Here is a 20,654-nt window from a genome sequence, read left to right on the forward strand (position 1 = left end):
CAAGAATTAATGCAGAAACTTTATAAACCGAATATTAAAAAATTAAGTTTCAATTTTAATACACATTTTTGTCTTTACAAGATTAGGAGACTAGAGAATTAACATTTCAATCGTGTTGCTTACATTCCGAACGTCTTATATAGAATCGAAGCTATCATATTACAATAAATATATGCCCAGGGGGGCACGTGGCTTCAACCGTCACCGTTAACAAATTAATAAAACCTATTTTAACAACTACAAAATAATTATCGACCTAAACAATGGCAACACATATGACATATAATCATTTCCATGACTAACACATTGTTCAGGAATATAAGATGTGGGAAAAGAAGGTTTTAGTAGACTACGCAAGATTTTTGGTTTTACCAACACTATTTCTTGGAAATTCGTATGCTATGCGAAATCCAGATTTAGCATAATGAATTTCGGTAAATAATTACATAGTAGGTTAGGTACTTTCTTATACAACATTCTTTCCGCATTCTACAACGTGGCCTCATCACTCAAACTTTATTACTTCATTTGATGTAAAATTTTGTCTTAAACATTATTCAATACTGTCCCTTAAGAGATAGAAAGACATTTTATCACATCTGCCCTCTCTCTTACACTGCGGTTAACGTAGAGAATATAGAAAGAGAAGGAACTAAGTCTCACCTTGTCGACGTTAGTGAAACTTCATCCATGCGTTATCGTCACTCCGCCATTAGTAACGCAAGTTTTGTATGCATGTATTGACAGTTAAATCTTGCAAGTAGTCTAATAAAACAGTAGCCTTAACCCTAGCAATCCAGAGTAATGTTAGCTGTATGCAAATGACAATACATTTGAAACATTTCAATTGTAAGTCGGACAAGAAACACATTTCATTATATACCAAAGTAAAATCGATTAAATCGGACCGATAGTCTTTCACAATAGTTCTAAAAGTAAAATTAACATCTAAAAAGTATAAACAATATCTATCACAAAATCTATTCTTTCCACAAACGTTCAACATGATGGGATTGAGGGGGGGAGACCCGAAATACTGATTTTAGGGATTTTGTTTTGGGAAAACCATTAAAAATGTATGCTATTAAAAAAAATAACACGCAGATCGGACTATAAGAATATTTCTTTATAATAAATTATAATAGTGATTTCATCACTTAATATCGATGTTAAAAATTTTTTGTGTTTCACAAACTTTCCAAAATCTGGTGTATGACTGTGTATGTTTTCAATAAAGTGATGAAATCCAGCGTTGATATAATAAATATACATTAATTTCACATAATAAATCACAAGACTCCCATAACAATCCAAGTCTTAGCGGGGCTCGTCCCTGCCATAACGCACTAGATGGCGTTAGTGTTCTAGAAATCATATTTTAACCGATGTTTTCCAATCAAAAATACATAACTAAGGCTTATTAAAATCGGGCCCATATTGGGCCTCATAAAATTTTGAGACATCATTTTGCATAACTTTTTTTTGACAGTCACAGTTTCTCATACATTGACGTCCTTATGCGAAACGATGATTATGCCGACAAACGTTATGCGAAATAAAGGTTAGACTTAATGCGACCCAATATGGATGTATTTCAATCCAGTTGTATGTCGATAAATTTATCTTTGCCGATGACATTGCCTACATACAAAATTATATGAAAATGAATAAAACACGAACGCCATCTAGTAACAAACCCCTTAATTCGAAGTAGAACAATAAATAACAAAATCTTACACCGTTAGGTACTATTTTCTACGCTAGACAGAAACTAAGCGAACTAGATATAGGATATATTGGCAAAATTTATCATTTATATGGGCCGAACATCGCCCTGTACTCAACCGATTGCCCGCTTGGTTGTAAAATACTTTAACATGTAGTCGCAAATGGACCAATTCGCAAAATGTCACAAATAGTGAAATCTGCGGTAATTTAATAAATACTTAAACCAAACAAACTTCTCTTTTAACTTCTTAAGACATTCATATTTAAAAAAGAACGCCATATAAATGATTTAGTATCGCTATAGGTGAAAACTGATCTATAATTATTTGGTGATCGTTTAAAAATTAATACTTATAGAATTACCTACAAGTATTTTTTACAACCAAGCGGACTTACTGACATTATAAACATTATATTAGCATGTTATATATCAACACAGCGTCAGTCTAAAGCTATATCCACACCAAAGTCACCATTCCTGATTGAAATGGACCATTAGATATTTTTTGTACCAATTTCATATTATTTAGTAATGGATCAAAAAACATATCTGCATTTGGTGTGGACACAGCTCAAAGCCTGTTTCACAGCGCGTTCAAATATTGTACTATCAGAACTAAGTATCTGATACGAAAGGCCTGTGAAACAAGGATTTGCATGCATAAAGCTTAATATGCAATATGTCAGAAAAGGTTATAAACTTAATTAATAGAAAAAAAAATATGGAAATTACAGTCAAGATTTTTCTGTGTAAGTAGATTTTTTTTTCTTTGTCGAACATTTTGCGCATCTGACGTTTCGCGTATCGGACGTTATGCGTGCAAACCGTGAAACAAGCCGCAACAGCCATTATACAGCTTCCGCGCCACCTATCCCCACGAGATTAACATAAATATTCGTCCAATTTAACACATGAACATTCTTATTTAATGATATTCAACATTTCTTAATTTTTTTTTTGTTCCACGCTACAATTGCGGAACATTATAAAAGCTAATAACGAGTTATGAAAATTATTGCAAAGTGTGTGCTCTTAAGAGATTTTATTTATATCAGTTCATTATAATGTGACTCGATTGCGTCGACGTTACGCACAGACAAACATTCGAATAGATCGCGCTCAAGACGAAAAGAACTTCGCTGTTTGTCAAGGTATTCTTGAAAAGATATTCTAGACCACGTATCTATCAGCATGTATGTCTGTGACGGCACGCTGTGTGTAACCTGTCGCCAACTGCCCGCTACATTAAAATAATTGACACGCCTTCATAAGAATCTAAGCAAACGTACACATATGCCTGCACAAGGAGATAAAGTATAATTGAAATCAAAAACTCAGTGTGTCATTTGTATCGATTCCTTCGATCGATTCGATTGTATAGAAAACAAAGTGTATACGTTTGCGTCATTCACTTGAATTTTACAAAATCTACACAAAAAGAAAAAAAATATATACGAAAATTTCGAGACTATCGTTTGTACAAACCATTCAATTTACATGGCAATTTTCTAAATACTGTTTCGTAGTCTATATTTACAAAATGTCGTTGTAAAATAACCTTCGATTCGGTGCAGTTGGCGCAAAATCAGGCTTAAAACATTCGTCAGTGTGGGATTCGCGAGCGAAGCGACAAAAAATTACAGTATCACTACTTTTATAAGTTTCACCGACGTACCTGCATGCGCAGACGCATAACTTTTGTATGGCGCGAAAATATTTCAACCAATCAGAGCGCGCCATTTGAACACGCGAACTGAACTGTCCGCTATTATGAGCGAGATGGCAGAAGTCATTTCGTTTTTGGATTTAAGTTTAATGCACTTGTAATATGGTCTTTATTTTATTGAGTTTTCATTCGATTCGCTATTCTGCACCGTCGAATGCGACTTATAAAAATGATGGTAGTACTGTACAGTGGAATTTTTAATAACTAGCATCGCACCGTCTCCGACCTCGCAAACTTGGGTAAAATTATTACGCAACGCCGTATATTGCGTTAAAATCGACTTAATCCTACCATAATCATGGCGTTTCATATTGCCATAGATATTTTGTATTTCACGTGTGGAAAATTATCAAGAATTTATTAAAAGGTGAAAGGGAAACAAACAAACACACATTCCCATTTTTAGTACTTAAAAATTGGGATGAATAGATTTGTTTAGTATGGAAGTGTGGATTTTTTAAAGTACAAATCACACATACATATATTCCTCCAAGAACTAAGTTAGAGAACAAGACTTAAGGATAATACTTACTTTTAGGCGTAAAAAGACAAATTCTGGACCAACATTCAAATCCCAGGCCAATTATAAAATCCCACACATCTAAATAGTCCAAAATATCTACGACATATCACTTTTTTTACAATAACAACAACATTACTCGTTTCTCTTAGCCGCTTACGAGGGTTAAAACAAACCTAACGAACATACGGTTAAATCTACTACACCCTGTAAATTCCGTTTGTCTGTCTGTCACCCGGCAAGGTCTAAACATAATATTACTAATGAGTCTAGCAAAAACTAAAATGTTACAATTTATGGTATTTTTTGCAAACTCTCAATTTTTATACTCATTTTGTAGAAGAGGAAAATTATTGGCTGTTTTGAGACAAAAAATTAAATATGTATGTAAAAAAATATGATATACGAATATGTTTTTGTATTATTTGTTTACTTTTAGTGTAACTATAATAAATTTAGGAGCATTTTTTTATAAAATGATCCAAAATGTAATAAGGTAAGATACTTAAAAAGGTTACTTAATACCAAATAATTTGTTTGGTTAAAGTTTAACGTAAGAAACAGTTATGAGAAAGATGCAATGATTGAATATTAATTAACACGCATAAAATTTAAGAAATTTGCTTTTGTACAAGTTTTGGATCTAAAATCAGGTAGGTTGAAAAAATGGAAATTCAATTTTGAGGTCAAAGACCAGCAATGGTATTTCTTAAAAATAAATTGCAAACAGATTCCAGTTGCAACTGGAGCCAATTCGGATTATGTATTTTAGACCTCTTCTACAAAAATCATATTCCTCTTTTTCTTTCTTTCTTTTCTATATTATGGCTTCCACCGGACTTTCGGTGATATCATATTCCTCACTCTCTATGGGTAAATTTCAACTCTACACTCAAAATGTCTACATTATCTAGCAATTTACCTTTTATTTCCAAATTACAAATTGTGAATCGATACAGAACAAATACACTACGAATACGAAATAGTTCCCCCCAAAAACACGGCTCTCGCAGGAGCTGTCATAAAACAATGAAAAAAAAGATGAAGACGATTTATTTTTAAAAAATAACAACAGAATATAACTATGCCTTAACTTCCAGTGATTTTGCCTTTTTATTAACTTACAAAGAAAAAATACTTCTAAACGCGATTTTTAATCACTCTCATCGCCACGTGGTACGCCGGCCACCCACAAAACTTCGAGTGCAGCCGGCCATTGTAGTATTTTGATTTTGTTCGGGCAAGCCATGTGGGCGGCCGGCGCCCCACAACTTTCTCGCCAAATCACAGCCGAATTGTCTAAGAACTATTATTTTTATTACTTATTATGCACGCCATCAGTGTAATTAGGTCAGTTGGCCGCGCGCCGCCCACGTAGCCTGCAGGAAGAGAATTTCGCGCGCTTTTTTACCCCGCGCGCCGCGTTTTCAAAATGTCGGACTCGGAAAGTGATCCAGACTATCAACCATCGTATTCTTCGCAATCTGCATCATCTAGCGATGAAAGTTCGTCACATAGTGAAGAAGATGGGCGTCCAATTCAGCCGAGGGCTCCGACGCCGACGTCAAATTGGTATCAATCTGATGGATCTCGACAGAAGCAGTTCCCACTGGACATTCAACCAGGTATCAATGTTCCGAACGATTGTGATTCAGAATTGAGTATATACCGACTGTTTCTTACTGAAGACGTGATGGACCTCATGGTGAATATGACTAATTGTTATGCTAATAAAACTTTAACACTTAATCGTGTCACACGCAATATGAGGCTATCAAAATGGACAGACTGTACTCCAGAAGAAATGCTGAAATTCCTCGGCCTTCTGATTTACATGGGACTAAAGAAATTACCTAGAATTAGTGACTATTGGAGTAAAAACATTCTTTACGAAAGCAAAGTATGTCGCCAGGTGATGAGCAGAAATAGATTCGAGTTGTTGCTCAGGTGTTGGCACTTCGAAGACACCATTTTCCTTGGACCTAGTCATGCTGATCGCCTCATAAGGATAAGGCGGTTTCTGGAGCTGCTTACAAAAAATTTTCATAATGTGAAAACACCGGGTGAATATGTTACCATAGACGAAAGCATGGTAGCTTTTAGAGGACGTATATCATTTATGCAATACATTCCTGGCAAACGCCACAAATACGGAATAAAACTTTTTAAGCTGTGTGACGATGATGGTTATGCGCTCGACATCATTGTGTACGAAGGAAAAACGGCAAATAGACAGGACAGTGTAGCCACAGACGTAGTGATGAAGCTATGCCAACCTTATTTGGGAGTTGGCAGAAGTGTGGTCACAGATAACTTTTACACCAGCGTTGATCTAGCAAAAAAGCTTTTGGATAACAATACTCATCTGATTGGCACTCTTCGCAAGAATAGGAAAGGGTTGCCGAAGAAAGTTATTCAGGAAAAGTTGAAGAAGGGTGAAATGATTGCAATGGAAAATAGTGACGGAATTCTCGTTATCAAATGGAAAGACAAACGTGAAGTTTTTGCTTTGTCGACGAAGCACTCCATTGGCTTTGTTAGTTGCAAAAGCAAGAGGAATCCCAACAAGACAGTGTTGAAACCTTCCACAATTGCTGACTATAATAAACACAAGTGTTCCATCGATTTATCTGATCAATTGGCGAGTTACTCTAGTCCAGCTAGAAGAAATATTCGTTGGTTTCAGAAACTTGCTGTTGATCTACTGTTTTCTACTGCTGTCACAAATGCTTACATCACCTATAAAAAACACAAGAATCTGCACAGCAAGACTTATACCATTACAAAATTTAGGGAGAACCTCTGTCTACAGATGCTGGGAATAAAGGACTCTAATCCAGCAGAGAGCTCACTTCGGCAGCCAGAACATAAGTTCAGCAAGTCACTGCTCACAGACCACAGAAGCAGATTAGTTCGTCGTCGGTGCATTCATTGCTATGAAAAGCATAGATCCGCTGGTTTCTCAGCACTAGAAGCTAGGAATAAAACAAAAAAAGTAAACACTGTCTGTCTTAAGTGTCCGTCCCAGCCAAGCGTTTGCGCTGAATGCTATGGAGAAATTCATACGCAAATTACGAAAAGAATGTAATTTTTAGAATAAGTAACTTTTTTCATAATTTCATAACAATTTCATTACAAATTTCCATTGATATGTGCTAAAATATATAAATATGTTTTTTGATTTGCACTTAATCTTGTTTCATTTCAAGTCTTTTAGTTTTCGTAAATAAAGCTCAAATTTCGCGGTTTTTTTTTTACTCATAAGTAATTAATCGATTTTCTTGAAAAAAACACTTTGGAGATCCTTATCACGCAAGCCAAAGGCAAAAAAAATATATGAAATCGTAGGGTCGCAGCGGACCACACGGCCTGTTGGTAAAGTTTATACCGTGTCCCGCCGGCGTACCACGTGGCGTGCCTCAAAAGATGCTTAAGATAGACCATGGCTTGGAGTATAAGACAGGACGTGGGGCGCGAGCAGCCCACGTGGCCAGGTAAAGTGGAAAAATTGTTTGTTTGGTGGCGATGAGAGTGTTAAGAACCCCGTGTACTTACAGTGCGGTGCAAAAACAAAATGTTGCTGGCCGTTTAACTTGTAAATTTCAATAGTAGAATATCATAAGAAAATGTCACTGGCCGCTATCAGTACATAAACCATAAGCATAACTTTTTTCAGCCAGTACACTTGTATTTGCTGCGGCACCACACAATCGTTCCAAATTCGAATTTCCCTAGCGGCCAGCTCTCGTAAGCGCTAAGAGAAACGTCAACATTTCGACGCCTAGTTACCTTCAATGGCTTTGGCCACAAACTCTATGAACCTCTTCCCGTATTGCTCGGGATCGCATGTCGATATGCCGTCGACGTTGCTCCCGTATTTAACTGTCTTCGCCGCTTTAGCCGCCTGAAAAAAAAAGTCGAAGTAAATATGAATAGATTCTTTTCACTTTTATGTTGCTTAAAACTCTATGTATCATGGAGTTGATAAAATACGATATCTGTATTCAAAAGATGTAGACTTCAATGCCCCCAGACAAAGATTGCATTCTGCTAAACACTTACGAGAAGATTTGCAAATTTTATTCTAACAGAAACATATCAAACGGATTTTTGCCTAGAACTTCACTGTCGAGGTAAATCACTGAATACATTTCGGTAAAATAATAATTCTTACAGCTACATAATTACATTAACAAATACACCCGATAAAAAAGAAAACATTTTCAAAAATTCCGACAAATTCTGCGAGCAAGGGAAACCTACTCCTAATTTACCAATTTTTTTTTAAATATAAATAAATACAAATATTAACGGGACAAATTAAAAAAAAATTAACATAACCCCACCTGTTTCTGTTAATTACATTAACAAATACACCCGATAAAAAAGAAAACATTTTCAAAAATTTCGACAAATTCTGCAAGCAAAGGCAACCTACTCCTAATTTACCAATTTTTTTAAAATATAAATAAATACAAACAAATACGGAACAAATAAAAAAAAAAATTAACATAACCCCACCTGTTTCTGTTAATTACATTAACAAATACACCCATTGATAAAAAAGAAAACATTTCCGAAAATTCCGACAAATTCTGCAAGCAAGGTCAACCTACCTCCTCATTTACCATTTATTATAAAAAAATATATAAATACCAAACAAATACGTGACAAATTAAAAAAAAAAACACAACCCCACCTGTTTCTTAACGCCGTAATGCGTCAACACATCAATCAAGGCGACGAAGTATATCTCCCTGCGCGCGGCGCCGTCCTGGCTGGGCACGGCGTAGATGTCGAGCTCGGGCACGATGCCCGCGTAGCGCGGCGGCGAGCGGCGCGCCGGCGCGCGCGGGCTGTCCGGCGGCGTGTTGTAGCCCCATCTGCTGGGGCACATACATACATACATCCTACTTACTATTATAAAGGCGAAAGTTTGTATGGATGTTTGTTACTCTTTCACGCAAAAACTACTGAACCGATTACCATGAAATTTGGTATGTAGGTAGCTGAAGACCCAGAATAACACATAGGCTACTTTTTATCCCAGAGTTCCCGCGGGATTGATAGGGTTTCCATGCGGACGAAGTCGCGGGCGGCCTCTAGTATAAATATACTAGCGACCCGCCCCGCCTTCGCACGTCAACATCAAAATCAACAAATTTAGAAACCCTGAAAATAACACTATTTCTCCATTATTTAATAGATGTTATAATACATAAAAACCTTCCTCTTGAATCACTCTAGCTGTTACAAAAAACCGCATCAAAATCCGTTGCGTAATTTTAAAGATTTAAGCATACAGACAAACAGACTAAAATAGCGACTTTGTTTTATACTATGTAGTGATACGGTACCAATTACACTGATTGAGTTAGCCTCGAAGTAAGTTCGGAACTTGTGTTACGTGATACTGACTCAACGATACTATATTTTATTAATATAGAATCGTTGTGTAAACGTACATAAATATGTATTCAGAGTATAGGGAGGGTTTGTAGAGTTGAATAAACATACATACATATGGTCACGTATATATCGTTTGCGGGGTAGATCAGAAACAACACACTTGAAAACACTGAATGGCCACGTTCAGCTATTTGGCTTAATGATAGAATTGAGATTCAAATAGTGACAGGTTGCTTAGGGTATCTGGTGGGGGTAATATACATACAAACATACTTACATCTTCTTCTTCGTCGTTACCTTTCCCCACTTTCTACGTGGGGTCGGCACAGTATGTTAGTTTTTTCCAATTACTATGGTCACGTATATATCGTTTGCGGGGTAGACAGAGACGTACATACATAAAATCACGCCTCTTTCCCGGAGGGGTAGGCAGAGACTAGCTCTTTCCACTTGCCACGATCTCTGCATAGACAGAGACAACAGTCTTGAAAAGACTGAATGGCCACGTTCAGCTATTTGGCTTAATGATAGAATTGAGGTTTAAATAGTGACAGGTTGCTAGCCCATCGCCTAAAAGAGAAATCCCAAGTTTATAAGCCTATCCCTTAATCGCCTTTAACAACATCCGTGGGAAAGAGATGGAGTGGTCCTATTATTTTTTGTAATGGTGCCGGGAACAACACGTTTAAAAAAAAAAAAAAAAAAACAAAAAAAATTTTTACATATCTATGTATGTATACAGCCTGCGTGTCGGTGTTACCTGTCGGGCTGGTGCCGGTTGTCGGTGTCGGTGTCGCTGTCGGTGTCGTTGTCGGTGTCGCGCTCGGCGTCGCGCTGCCGGGCCGCCTCCGCCTCCAATTCGCCGCGGCCGCACTCGTGAACGCCAAGCAATAGCGAATAATCCATCAGGTGGAGTTTTGTTAGGAACTGTGGACAATTGAAGTGGATTAATTCATACTTTTAAATGTTCATGTGGCATTATTATCATGTAAATGCAAACGAGAACATACCGTATTTTTTTTGGCGTTTCGAAAAAAACACATTAATAGAGATTTTTTTTGAAAGACTCTCAAGACACTAAAGTGCTATTGTCCTATCCTCGCTTCACTCCTTCTTTCCACACTTTCCTTCATTTTCACTTCAATCGCTTCAAATCACTTCCAATTCCTGATGATTGTAGATTAAAGTTAGCCGAAAAAAGTCTAAAACCTTCGATACGCGTTTAGTATATTGCTATCCCACTCTCACACGTGCGTCAGATATGAGTGAGAGCGGAATAGCAATATCTGTATCATTATTCACGACTAGTTGGCAGAGTTTCGCAAATATATACATTAATTTCATACAGGGTAATATAACCTACCTTTGTCACGCCTCAAGGAGAGAATTTTCAAGAATATTCTAGAACAAATTCTACACAACTCACGTCCACATCAGCCGTGAGAGTCTCCAATAGTTTCTCCTTGGCCGCCTCGCCGATATCTATGCGGACGCCCTGTTTGATGAAGTCGTTGTCTTTGAGGGTAGGCAGTTCCTTCTCCAATTCCTTCTCCGACGCCTCGCGGTCCACCGTCGATCCTTTCAAGTCGTACTTCCTGGAAAAATAACGGTTTTAGTAAAAAAAAAATATATATTTACGGCGAAATAACATAGGTAGGCCGATTCAAAAACAAGTTCGAGAATTGTGTTAGGGAAGGCCAGATAATTTACATACATACACATAATCACGTCTAAAACTCTTGAGGGGTAGACAGAGCTAAACTGTAAGACTGCGTTCGGCTATACGGCTCAATGATGGAATCGTGATTCTATTAATGACAGCTTGCTAGCCCATCGCCCGAAATAGAATCCCAAGTTAATAAATACCCTTAGTCACCTTTTACGAAATCCATGGGAAAATATGGAGTGGTACAATTCTAAAGTAACTAGTTAAGTTTCATGGCGGACTTAAACATGTTTCTGATCACAACATGCCGACATACTGTTACATGCTCTTTTACATGCTGTATACAACCAACCTGTGTATGTTGAGGTGGTCTGAGAACACATTCCTGGTCGCCACAAGGTAGTGTTCAATACCGTCCACGGTCAACCGGTACATGCCGAGATATTGAGGCAGTAGTGTCTTTCCATGCCGCTCCACTATGTACTGTAACAAGATAAAATTATTAGATTTATGGGGTGGGAAGGCCTAGACGAACGTATCTTGATCAAATCAAGGACGTCCTGTCAAAGGGTCAGGTCGAGAGTACCCGAAACCGCCGAGCTTGCATGAATGTGGACGAAGCGAAGGAAGTATGCAAGTGGATAAATGTAGTCTCTGCCTACCCCTCCGGGAAAAAGACGTGATTTAATGTTATGTTATGTTATGTATGTAGGTGTGCAGCGAGAGAGAGTGAGGATTTCCATTAATTCCCGCGGGAATGTCAATAATTTCCATTCATTCACTTCACACAATGATATCTTGATAACTATTTACTGGACACACATATAACATATAACATCTCAGCTGTACATCAATGTTAAAACAAGATAAGATAGCACGTGTCAACACTGCCAGTTTATATCGAAATGGATTAGTTATCAATGAAACTGTTTATTGATTATGTAGATTGCGAATTATATCGTGATGTAAGTAGGTGTTATATTATGTGCACCTGGTGCATTCTTAATCTGACTGAAGTAATCCCAACTTGTAAATACGAAACGTGGTATCCTCATTGTATACTTTATGTAGTTACTAAAACAATATTTAAAACTAGCTGTGCCCGCGACTTCGTCAGCGTGGAAAAGTTATTTTGGGCATCATTGAAGCCCTCAAGGATGGATAATTTTCCCCGTTTTTTTGTTCACATTTTCCATTATTTCTTGACTGACTTGACTTTATAATACTCGTATTAAGTGATAAAGTGATAAATAACCTTACCGGATGGTAATGTTTGAGGAATGAATGCATCCTCTCCACCTCCTCGGAAGTCAGGGTCTTGAGGATGAACAGCCGGTCGTAGCTCTGGTAGAATTTGGCGCCGGATTTGCCGGATGATTCGTCTGGCGTCGGTTGAGATCTACGACAAAGACAGATGAATATTTATTTTATTTAAAAATGATCTACGAACACACATACCATGTAATAAAAAAATATATAATAAAATAAATATATAAGGGACAAATTACACAGATTGAGCTAGCCTCAAAGTAAGTTCGAGACTTGTGTTACGATGTACTAACTCAACGATTCATACTATATTTTATAATAAATACATATATGTATAGATAAACAACCAAGATCCAGGCCAATCAGAAAAAGTTCTTTTCTCCCTGGTGGTACCATCATACTCTGCTAGAAACTACAAGGCTCTTTTCTTAGTTATTGGTAGGTCAATGTCTGATATTAAATTTATTATCAGGCACCTGCTGTTATTAAAATAAAATCTTTGTTTATTATGTATGACTCACGGAACTTATTCACTTTACATAGAATCGACCGTGCAGATAGCATTCTAGATAAAATATTTCCTTGATAGGTGCATGTAAATAAAACTGTAACATATTTGCAGGTAAAATAAATATTTTACTTACTAAGTCCTTATAGTGAATTACATCATACATTTTATTTTACACTAGTTTTTAACCGCTGCTACGCCTCGTGCATTTATACCGCGTATTTTCGAAATACAAGTTTTCCAAAATTCCTACAGGAATTTTAGTTTTAATCTGAATGAAAAGTACCATTTGACCTTTTCCAAACTCAAAGTTATAAACGCAAAATTTTAAGAAGATTGGTTTAGTTGATAACGCGTAAAGTGACAACAAAGAAACTTTCTTAGCATTTATAATATTAGTAAGGCTTGGGATGTCACTTTTCCATAACTAGTGGATATTATTACGAAATACCATTAATGGCCTAAGGGATACAGAGCCAACAGTCTTGAAAAGACTAATAAGCCACGCTCAGCTATATGACTTAATGATAGAATTGAGATTCAAAAAGTGACAGATTGCTAGCCCATCGCCTAAAAAAAATTATTGATTCTTCTTGCTCTATGTCGTGACCTGACCCCGTAGCATGACACGCGCGACGCCATTTTAACCGCGCAAAAAGCAGTCGGTGTTTCGCTTTTACTTATGACGTGTACGTAACAGGATAGCTTATCGCGCGATAAAAATGACGTCGCGCGTGTCTTGCTAGGAGGGCTGAATGATCAGACTCAGACTGATGTGAAATACAAGGGTCTTATATCAAAGATCATAGATAATGTCGATACAGACAATTTTTAGTCTACCCAATTTGAATTGAATTGGTATTAAAGATATCTTAAGCACCATAATCAGTTCCAAAACCTTCTGAAGAGTGATTTTTTAAGACTAGGTACACAAAATGTGTTTAATATTTACTTATACCTATACTTGATACTACTTACCATAGATTGTGTTCAGTGATAAAGGTGCAAATGTCATGAGTGGCTGCTCGAAGTGCAGTCGTGTTAGTGTCATTTGATTCGGATAAATACAAATTGTCACATCATTTTACACTGATAAAAACGAGCATTGGAATTTAGAGAGGGGTGGAACTCCGACAGTAAAAAACGGATGGGAAATGGTTAAAAATACTAGTAATTTTTCCATTCTTAACCTGTTATTGTCAACTCTATAATTGGAAGGGATAAAATCCATAACAGCCAACATAAACTTATCAGTTCACAATTGGTACCTATGACATCGCATTAACATAACACACACCTATCGGTATCCGGATTTATAAGATTCATAGGGTACATTTCAAAACTCAACATAGACAAAATCCACACACACACAAAAAACCATATCTTGCACATTTCAAATCACGTCCTATAGAGTGACTAAAGCAAACGAGGGAATGGCGGCCATTAACAGCGGTGTTCGATGATGATTGCCGTGTCAGTACGAAAGGCACAACACTACATACTGTTATTCGAAAATTAAAAAAAAAAATCGTACAGCGCGTAGAAAAACTCCGCTGACCTCAACCGCTTTATAGTCAGGCCTCTTTTGACGAATTCGCTCGCGTCGTGGAATATGCTCTCTTGATGATCATTTTTCATGTTGGCAACACCAGATGGCGCTGTGGCCGATCTCCGTAGCATTCCCAATCTCTTTGTAGCCCTTGAGGATAGGTAGTTAGCCGGCTTTCTAAATCTAGGACCGGGACGGGAGGGTACCGTAGACCAATAGTGTGGGAATAAAAGTAAATATAAATAAATATATAATCATAAATAAGAAAAATACATTTCGCCTTTGGAACTAGACTCAACATTAATATACAATGAGGGGCAAAAGTTTAACTCGTGTGAGTTTGGCAAGATTTTTATAATTTTCAGTGTACACAATGTGAATCGAGTTCCACAGACAATATAGGGACCAACATAATTTGATCTGATCTCGTAGGCTACTCAGCTTTAACATAAGGGCCCTGGCATTAAAAAAAAAATTGAGTTTAAAAAAAAAAGCATACCTCGTAAGTGACTCCTTGTAATCGATGTCATCAATTCCGAACCTCTCGCGCAGGTTCCTGAAGACTAATGGACAATACTCCTTGATCTTGAAATGTGATGGCATATTTTCTCTGAAAAAAAAAGAAATGAGATTTATCGTTCAATCATTAGGTGATCGTCGATCATCGTGGAGCCGCCATCGTTCTCCAGGCTCCATCCTACCCCGGTTTTGAATTCCCTGGAGAAGAGCTTGGGGTCCACCAGACCGCGTGGTCATTGGTCAAAATCTAACCTGTAGGTATTCTGTACAAGTTTTGCCCACAGCTCCGTCTGCGTTAAACTAAAATTCCCATTATAACCCCTTATGAACGGGCCGAGGGTCTTTTGGTCTTGTCAGAATAAAAACAGAATTTTGCCTGTTCAAGATGTCTTATTGTCGTCTTGTCTTAGTGTCGATTGTCCTTTTTTCATAAGTCAGTCAGTCGGTTTTAGTCACCTAAATTGTCAAGTCAAAAAGTCTGTTTATCCATGGAGGCTGAACGGCCGCTACACCTTACCTTGGTTACTTTAAAAAGAAATGCCATAGCCATAAATTCTTCAAAATCGGTACATCGGTTTAGACGTGAAAGAATAACATTGTTTCGCATTCGTTACATAAATATTGATTTCGACCCATAATATAGTACATATAAGTTTAGGTGTCTTAAACTAAACATGTCTCATTCTTCAAGATACGAGTTTCAATTCCGCATAGCAACCGTACTACGACGCAGAGAAGGATCGCTTGATAAGGACCAATTTATCATATGATAATTTAATTGCCATTGATGCTGGCATGACTCAACAATTGCCTGACCACTGCCAAATGATTGAATGTACACTAAAGTAGAATTGCTATTAATGCTACGGAATGGACAATTTTCATCAAACTTAAATGCCCCTGTTTAGTCGCCATGGGAACGAGATGGAGTGGTCCAATTCTTTTTTATTTTGGTGCCGGGAACCACACGGGTCTAATATAAAAAAAGAATAGGATAGTTTTTCGCGCGATAAAAATGGCGTCGCACGCACGTGCCATGCTACGGACCCTGGAAGTTCTAACCCATGGGAAATTCCAGAAATAAATGTTGCTTAAATATATATTTTTCTATTTAAAGAATGAATGGAAACTATGGAAGAGAACGGCCTATACCAACGAACATTGGTAACATCGGGAATCCTGGTGAAAGGTCAGGTCACAAGAGTACCTACCCTAAACTGTATACTATCATAGACAAGACTGGATGAAGCGAAAGATGTTTCGATGTACGTACGGTGGTAAGTATAAAGATGTCTCTGCCTACCCCTCTGGAAAAAGGCCTGATTTGTCGTATTATTTGTTACAACCAAAAAATAGAAATCACGACTCTTTAATTTTGAATAATCTAATTTGTTTTTTTCTATTTAAATATTTTATACATATGAATTGAAAATACCTGCCTACCTAGTTCGTGGTATCATTTCGCTACATGCAAATTTAAAAAAAATGAAAGTAGCCACTCAAACCTGCCAAATTACCATAAATTAGTATTATTTAATTAAGGATTAAAGTAGACATTATGATTTTGCTGTAGATTTAAATTGAGAACTTTATTTCAGATTTTAAACTAAAACATAGATAATATTGCATGTATAATTAAAAAAATATACCTATAAACCTAGCTAGCACTCAATAGTAAACTAATTAAGTGTTAAGACTAGATTATTCGTAATTATTATAGCTTTGACGTCGATCCATTGTCATACTTATGCGAAGTAATTTCATTGGCTCAATAATTACAACATTTCACATATGTATACATCACGTCTTTATCCCTTACAGGGTAGACAAAGGTCAACAGTCTCGAAGGCTACTTTCAGTGGAGTGATTTATGTACTGTGGCAGGTTGCTAGCCCATTGTCTTAAAAATAAAACTCAAATGTACGGAATAGTATGTTTGGATTTACATGAAGATATATTAGTGTCAATCAATCCAGGATCCATGGTCGAGGGCGTATCCCGCGATCCTCTCCGGAATGGTGAGAATGTAACCAGGAGGAAGAAGACATGAAGATGTAGTAGAGATCCCAGATTGGTCTTATTTCATGAAGACCACACGGACGAAGCCGAGGGCACCAGCTAGTTGTCTTATAAGAATAACGATTCCTTAAAGGCTTGCATGTTGTGCTGTTAATTCAGATTAGCATCCTTGATCATTATAAACATACAGAGACCGTGAGGCTAAACAATCATTTTTATATTATGCTGATTTCTGTTTGAGTACCTACAAACATTATGCACGCAATCTTATTTTCATGATTCCATTAAATTACAATAATTTAAACTCTGTTTTATTGTTAAACTTACTGAGAAAGAGAACAATTCTTAATGAATCACTAGTGTAATTACCCATAAAATCCATACAAGGTATGATGGATACAAAGTTAATAACTACAATGGAGTTTCCATTCAGGTGAGCATTAGCTCACTTGACTTGAGTCAGAAAAGGATAAAGTTAATCCGACTCCTATTCTGCAAGAAGCCATGCCAGCATTTAAATTCGGCTGGTTGATGATACTGTCCATTTTGTGATGTCATACAACATTGTGTTCCAACTCAATCTGTGTAATTTGTCCCGTATATATTTATATATTTATATTTATATATTTATATTTATTTATATATATTTATATTGCAAACAATTGCGCTAAGGAGATGTAAGTCTACATTCATACATACAGTCAAGCCTATGTTCTCGCGGGGTAACAGAGCCGAAAGACTTGGAAAGCCCACATTCAGCTGTTCAAATAGTAACAGGTTGTTAGCCCATCGCCTTCTAGTAGAATCCCAAGTTTATTAGCCTTTCCCATAGTTGACTTTTACAACATACATGCTGCTGTCCTCAAGCTTAAAAGCAGCTACGTTAGGGCTATATAGGTAGGTTAGCCGCCTTATTGTTTACGGATGGCATCATGGGACCCCACAAATACATAAATATAATCACTCTTTATTCCCGTAGCAGAAGTCAGGTATCTTTCACTTGCTCATTACCCCTGAAAATCTAGGGGCACGGTAGTGCCCCGTCAAGTAGAGCAAAAAAAAGCGACATGGCCGTACCGTACCATTCTCCTCTCGAAGCAATTCAGGCTATTTTCGACCTTTCTTTTACTCCTTCCACATCCATCAGGGTGGAGAAACAGATCCATGGGAACTCATATTAAAAAATTCATAATTAAATGCACACCCAATTGACGGAATACCTACCGCATCTAGATTTATTTAACTGACGGTTATTTATTCAGTAATCATTACATCTAAGGTTATTGTCATAAAATCTTACTTGTTAAACAAATGATTGTCCACTTTGACCTTTGAGTAAGCTCTGAAGTCATCAGGCAGCAGCATAACTGGTATCGAGACATGACTTAGCTCATTTATCTGAAAAGTATAAAAAAGTTATTACAATTTTCTTTCTCGTTATCTTTCAAACCAGCAGCTAGTGGATTTTTAACAAAATCCTTAATTTTGGAGATAAAAACACTTTTGTATCATTTTTTTTTTCTTAGACTCACTGTGTTTTCATAGAATAAAACATTCAGGAAATTAAAAAAATAATAAAAATATTATTTATTTCCTCAGTTTACAAGTACTCAGCTAAGTTGGCATGTTACATCAATCCTTGAGGAGAGGCTAGTTCCTGAAATAGGGTCTTGCGAACCTGTGCTACAGGTAGCTAGGTTTCCCCTTGGATATAAGTTTATGCTAGAAGGAGTAGTGTCTTAAACCTAGGGAGAATTAACTAAATAGGTACCTACGTACTAAGTAAATTAGTAGGTATGTTAACTAAATATGTTAAAGTTAGCCCTCTTAGATTTTTTTATATGTATGCATGTTATACATGTTTACAGATTCTGTCTTTGATTTAGTAAAAAAAACACTCTTGACGCCTGTATTGTGGAACTCATCACACAAATTATAGGCTACCTTTAACATCCGCTAACATTAAATAACAAAGCAAGTAGCTACTTAGTTTCAAACTGCCAACTTTGTTTTTTATTTACTGCAATGTCATGGTAAATGATTGTCACTTGATATGAGTCTTTATTTTATTACTTACTTAGCAATTTATGTAAAGGCTGCTTATGGAGTGGTTAAGGTATAGAACTACTAAATGAAAAGTCTTCTTCTTCAGCATACATATTCACCCACTACTGGGCATATGACTCTCCAAAATCTTTTGACCTAGCTCATTTAAAGATTTTCAGGCCCAGGTTTTCCCAGCACGGTTTCTTGTCATCAGAACAGATGCAGTTATCAGAAAAGTGTTTGTTACACTAAGGTTTTATAAATTGAACAGACTTTTGAAAAGGAGAATATTGATATGAAGTGGTTCTCTTTTTAAAAAAGTCATTTTAATATAAAATGAACTGTTCTAGCTATATGCACATGCTCATTGTGTAATTTAATTATTGATTGTTTTGTTTTTTATTTTTTAATTAATTTCTTTTATATTGTTTTTATAAATATTAGCTTGTTCTGTGTCTTAAATTTATTTTCATGTTAGTATAAAAGGTGCACCATAAAGCTAAAAATATAGCCAATTTTTATCATATAGCATCAATGAATAATGTAGATTATGCTTCCAGTATTACACCAATTGTGCTATACATGTGTATTTTGTGCAATGAAGTTTAAATAAATAAATAAATAATTAATTATACCCTAGATTTACTTTTTTTTTAATTTTATAGCTATTTTAGCATGAAAGCATGCATGGTTTACATAAATAATAACAATTTTACGGTCTAGCTGAGTGACTAAAATGTAAATAACAGCCTACTATTTTGAAGTCAGAGCCAACATAAAAACAATAATAAATTGATAATGTGCCAACCAACCAATCCACCTCGTAACTACGGATTATTATCGAGGTAAACACAGGTAAAGCATAACAAACTAGTAACAAAGCAAATGACATAATGCGATTGCGAGAGCCCAATAATTAACGGCTCAAATCATCTCAAATCCTATTATTGCCTATTGCACCCGACTTAAGTCACCACAATTAGAATTACAAAAGTTTAAATAAATTATTACCGTATGATTTACACCCCACATAAAAACAGACAACAGAGGTTCATTTGCACGAAACAATTTCACTTTCTGATGTTTCACACGAATATGTTTCTTCTTCAATTTACTGAGACCAGTGCTAGGAACGGACATTTTGGATTTATTTACAACTTTGCCAGACACAGAACTGAATCACTAGAAATTAGTAAGCACGAATAAAAATTTAAACCATTTTTAATGCGAAGAATTCTAATTAAATCACACTAAACAAAAGAATATATTGAATTTTTTGTAGAAATTCGACACCCATCAACAGAAGAAACGACTTCTTGACAGATGAGAGATGAGACAGATCCATAGACGATATAGTTGGTGGATGTCAAAGACAATATCTCGATGTTGATGTAGAGTGCAAAGCATTTGGCTAAGACATTGTACTTATACTTCGTAGAGTGTGGAGGTGTGTAGTTATGATGAATGCAACAAGACGAGAAAAGAGCGAATCAAGCGAATAGGTGATCTATATCTCTCGTCTAGAGATAATACAGATGACCGAGTAGCGCTGATTTAGAATAGTCAGGGCTGGCGATAAATCTATAGAATAATTGAGTTTAAGAAAACATTGGAGGCTCAAAACGCACAAAAGTTATTATAGAATATATTGATGAGGTTGATATGAAGCTAAAAAGAATAGAAAAAAATTCTTT

The 20,654-nt window shown here is 36.4% G+C and overlaps 1 protein-coding gene across 3 annotated transcripts; it reads right to left on the reverse strand.

Annotated features, from left to right (window-relative positions):
* Nucleotides 1-6: 6 nt before the first annotated feature.
* LOC106129713 (phosphatidylinositol 5-phosphate 4-kinase type-2 alpha) lies at nucleotides 7-20,308 on the reverse strand. 3 transcript variants are annotated; one of them, XM_060948416.1, is made up of 10 exons: nucleotides 19,972-20,308; nucleotides 18,215-18,312; nucleotides 14,876-14,986; nucleotides 12,311-12,449; nucleotides 11,403-11,533; nucleotides 10,811-10,979; nucleotides 10,145-10,311; nucleotides 8,675-8,858; nucleotides 7,765-7,879; nucleotides 7-2,597 (listed from the first exon to the last, which is right to left on the reverse strand). In XM_060948416.1, exons 1-10 carry the CDS (start codon nucleotides 20,098-20,100, stop codon nucleotides 2,578-2,580), a joined length of 1,263 nt encoding a protein of 420 aa, XP_060804399.1. In that variant the 5' UTR covers nucleotides 20,101-20,308; the 3' UTR covers nucleotides 7-2,577. The 3 variants fall into 3 exon arrangements, with proteins under 3 accessions (XP_060804399.1, XP_060804398.1, XP_060804400.1); XM_060948415.1 differs by having other exon boundaries at nucleotides 8,675-8,861; XM_060948417.1 differs by lacking the exon at nucleotides 7-2,597 and having other exon boundaries at nucleotides 7,516-7,879; nucleotides 8,675-8,861.
* Nucleotides 20,309-20,654: the final 346 nt, after the last annotated feature.

This window comes from Amyelois transitella, chromosome 16 (assembly GCF_032362555.1).
Source record: "Amyelois transitella isolate CPQ chromosome 16, ilAmyTran1.1, whole genome shotgun sequence".
In the NCBI taxonomy this organism is placed as follows: Eukaryota; Metazoa; Arthropoda; class Insecta; order Lepidoptera; family Pyralidae; genus Amyelois; species Amyelois transitella.

What these genes read in the sequence shown, in the direction of transcription:
- LOC106129713 (XM_060948415.1), bottom strand. Translation starts at nt 20,100, where the DNA reads ATGTCCGTTCCTAGCACTGGTCTCAGTAAATTGAAGAAGAAACATATT. An exon ending in GACAATCATTTGTTTAACAA is followed by an intron (nt 14,987 to 18,214) that starts GTAAGATTTTAT and finishes TTTTTTTTTCAG; the next exon opens with AGAAAATATGCCATCACATT. An exon ending in AACCGGCACCAGCCCGACAG is followed by an intron (nt 8,862 to 10,144) that starts GTAACACCGACA and finishes TATGTGCCCCAG; the next exon opens with CAGATGGGGCTACAACACGC.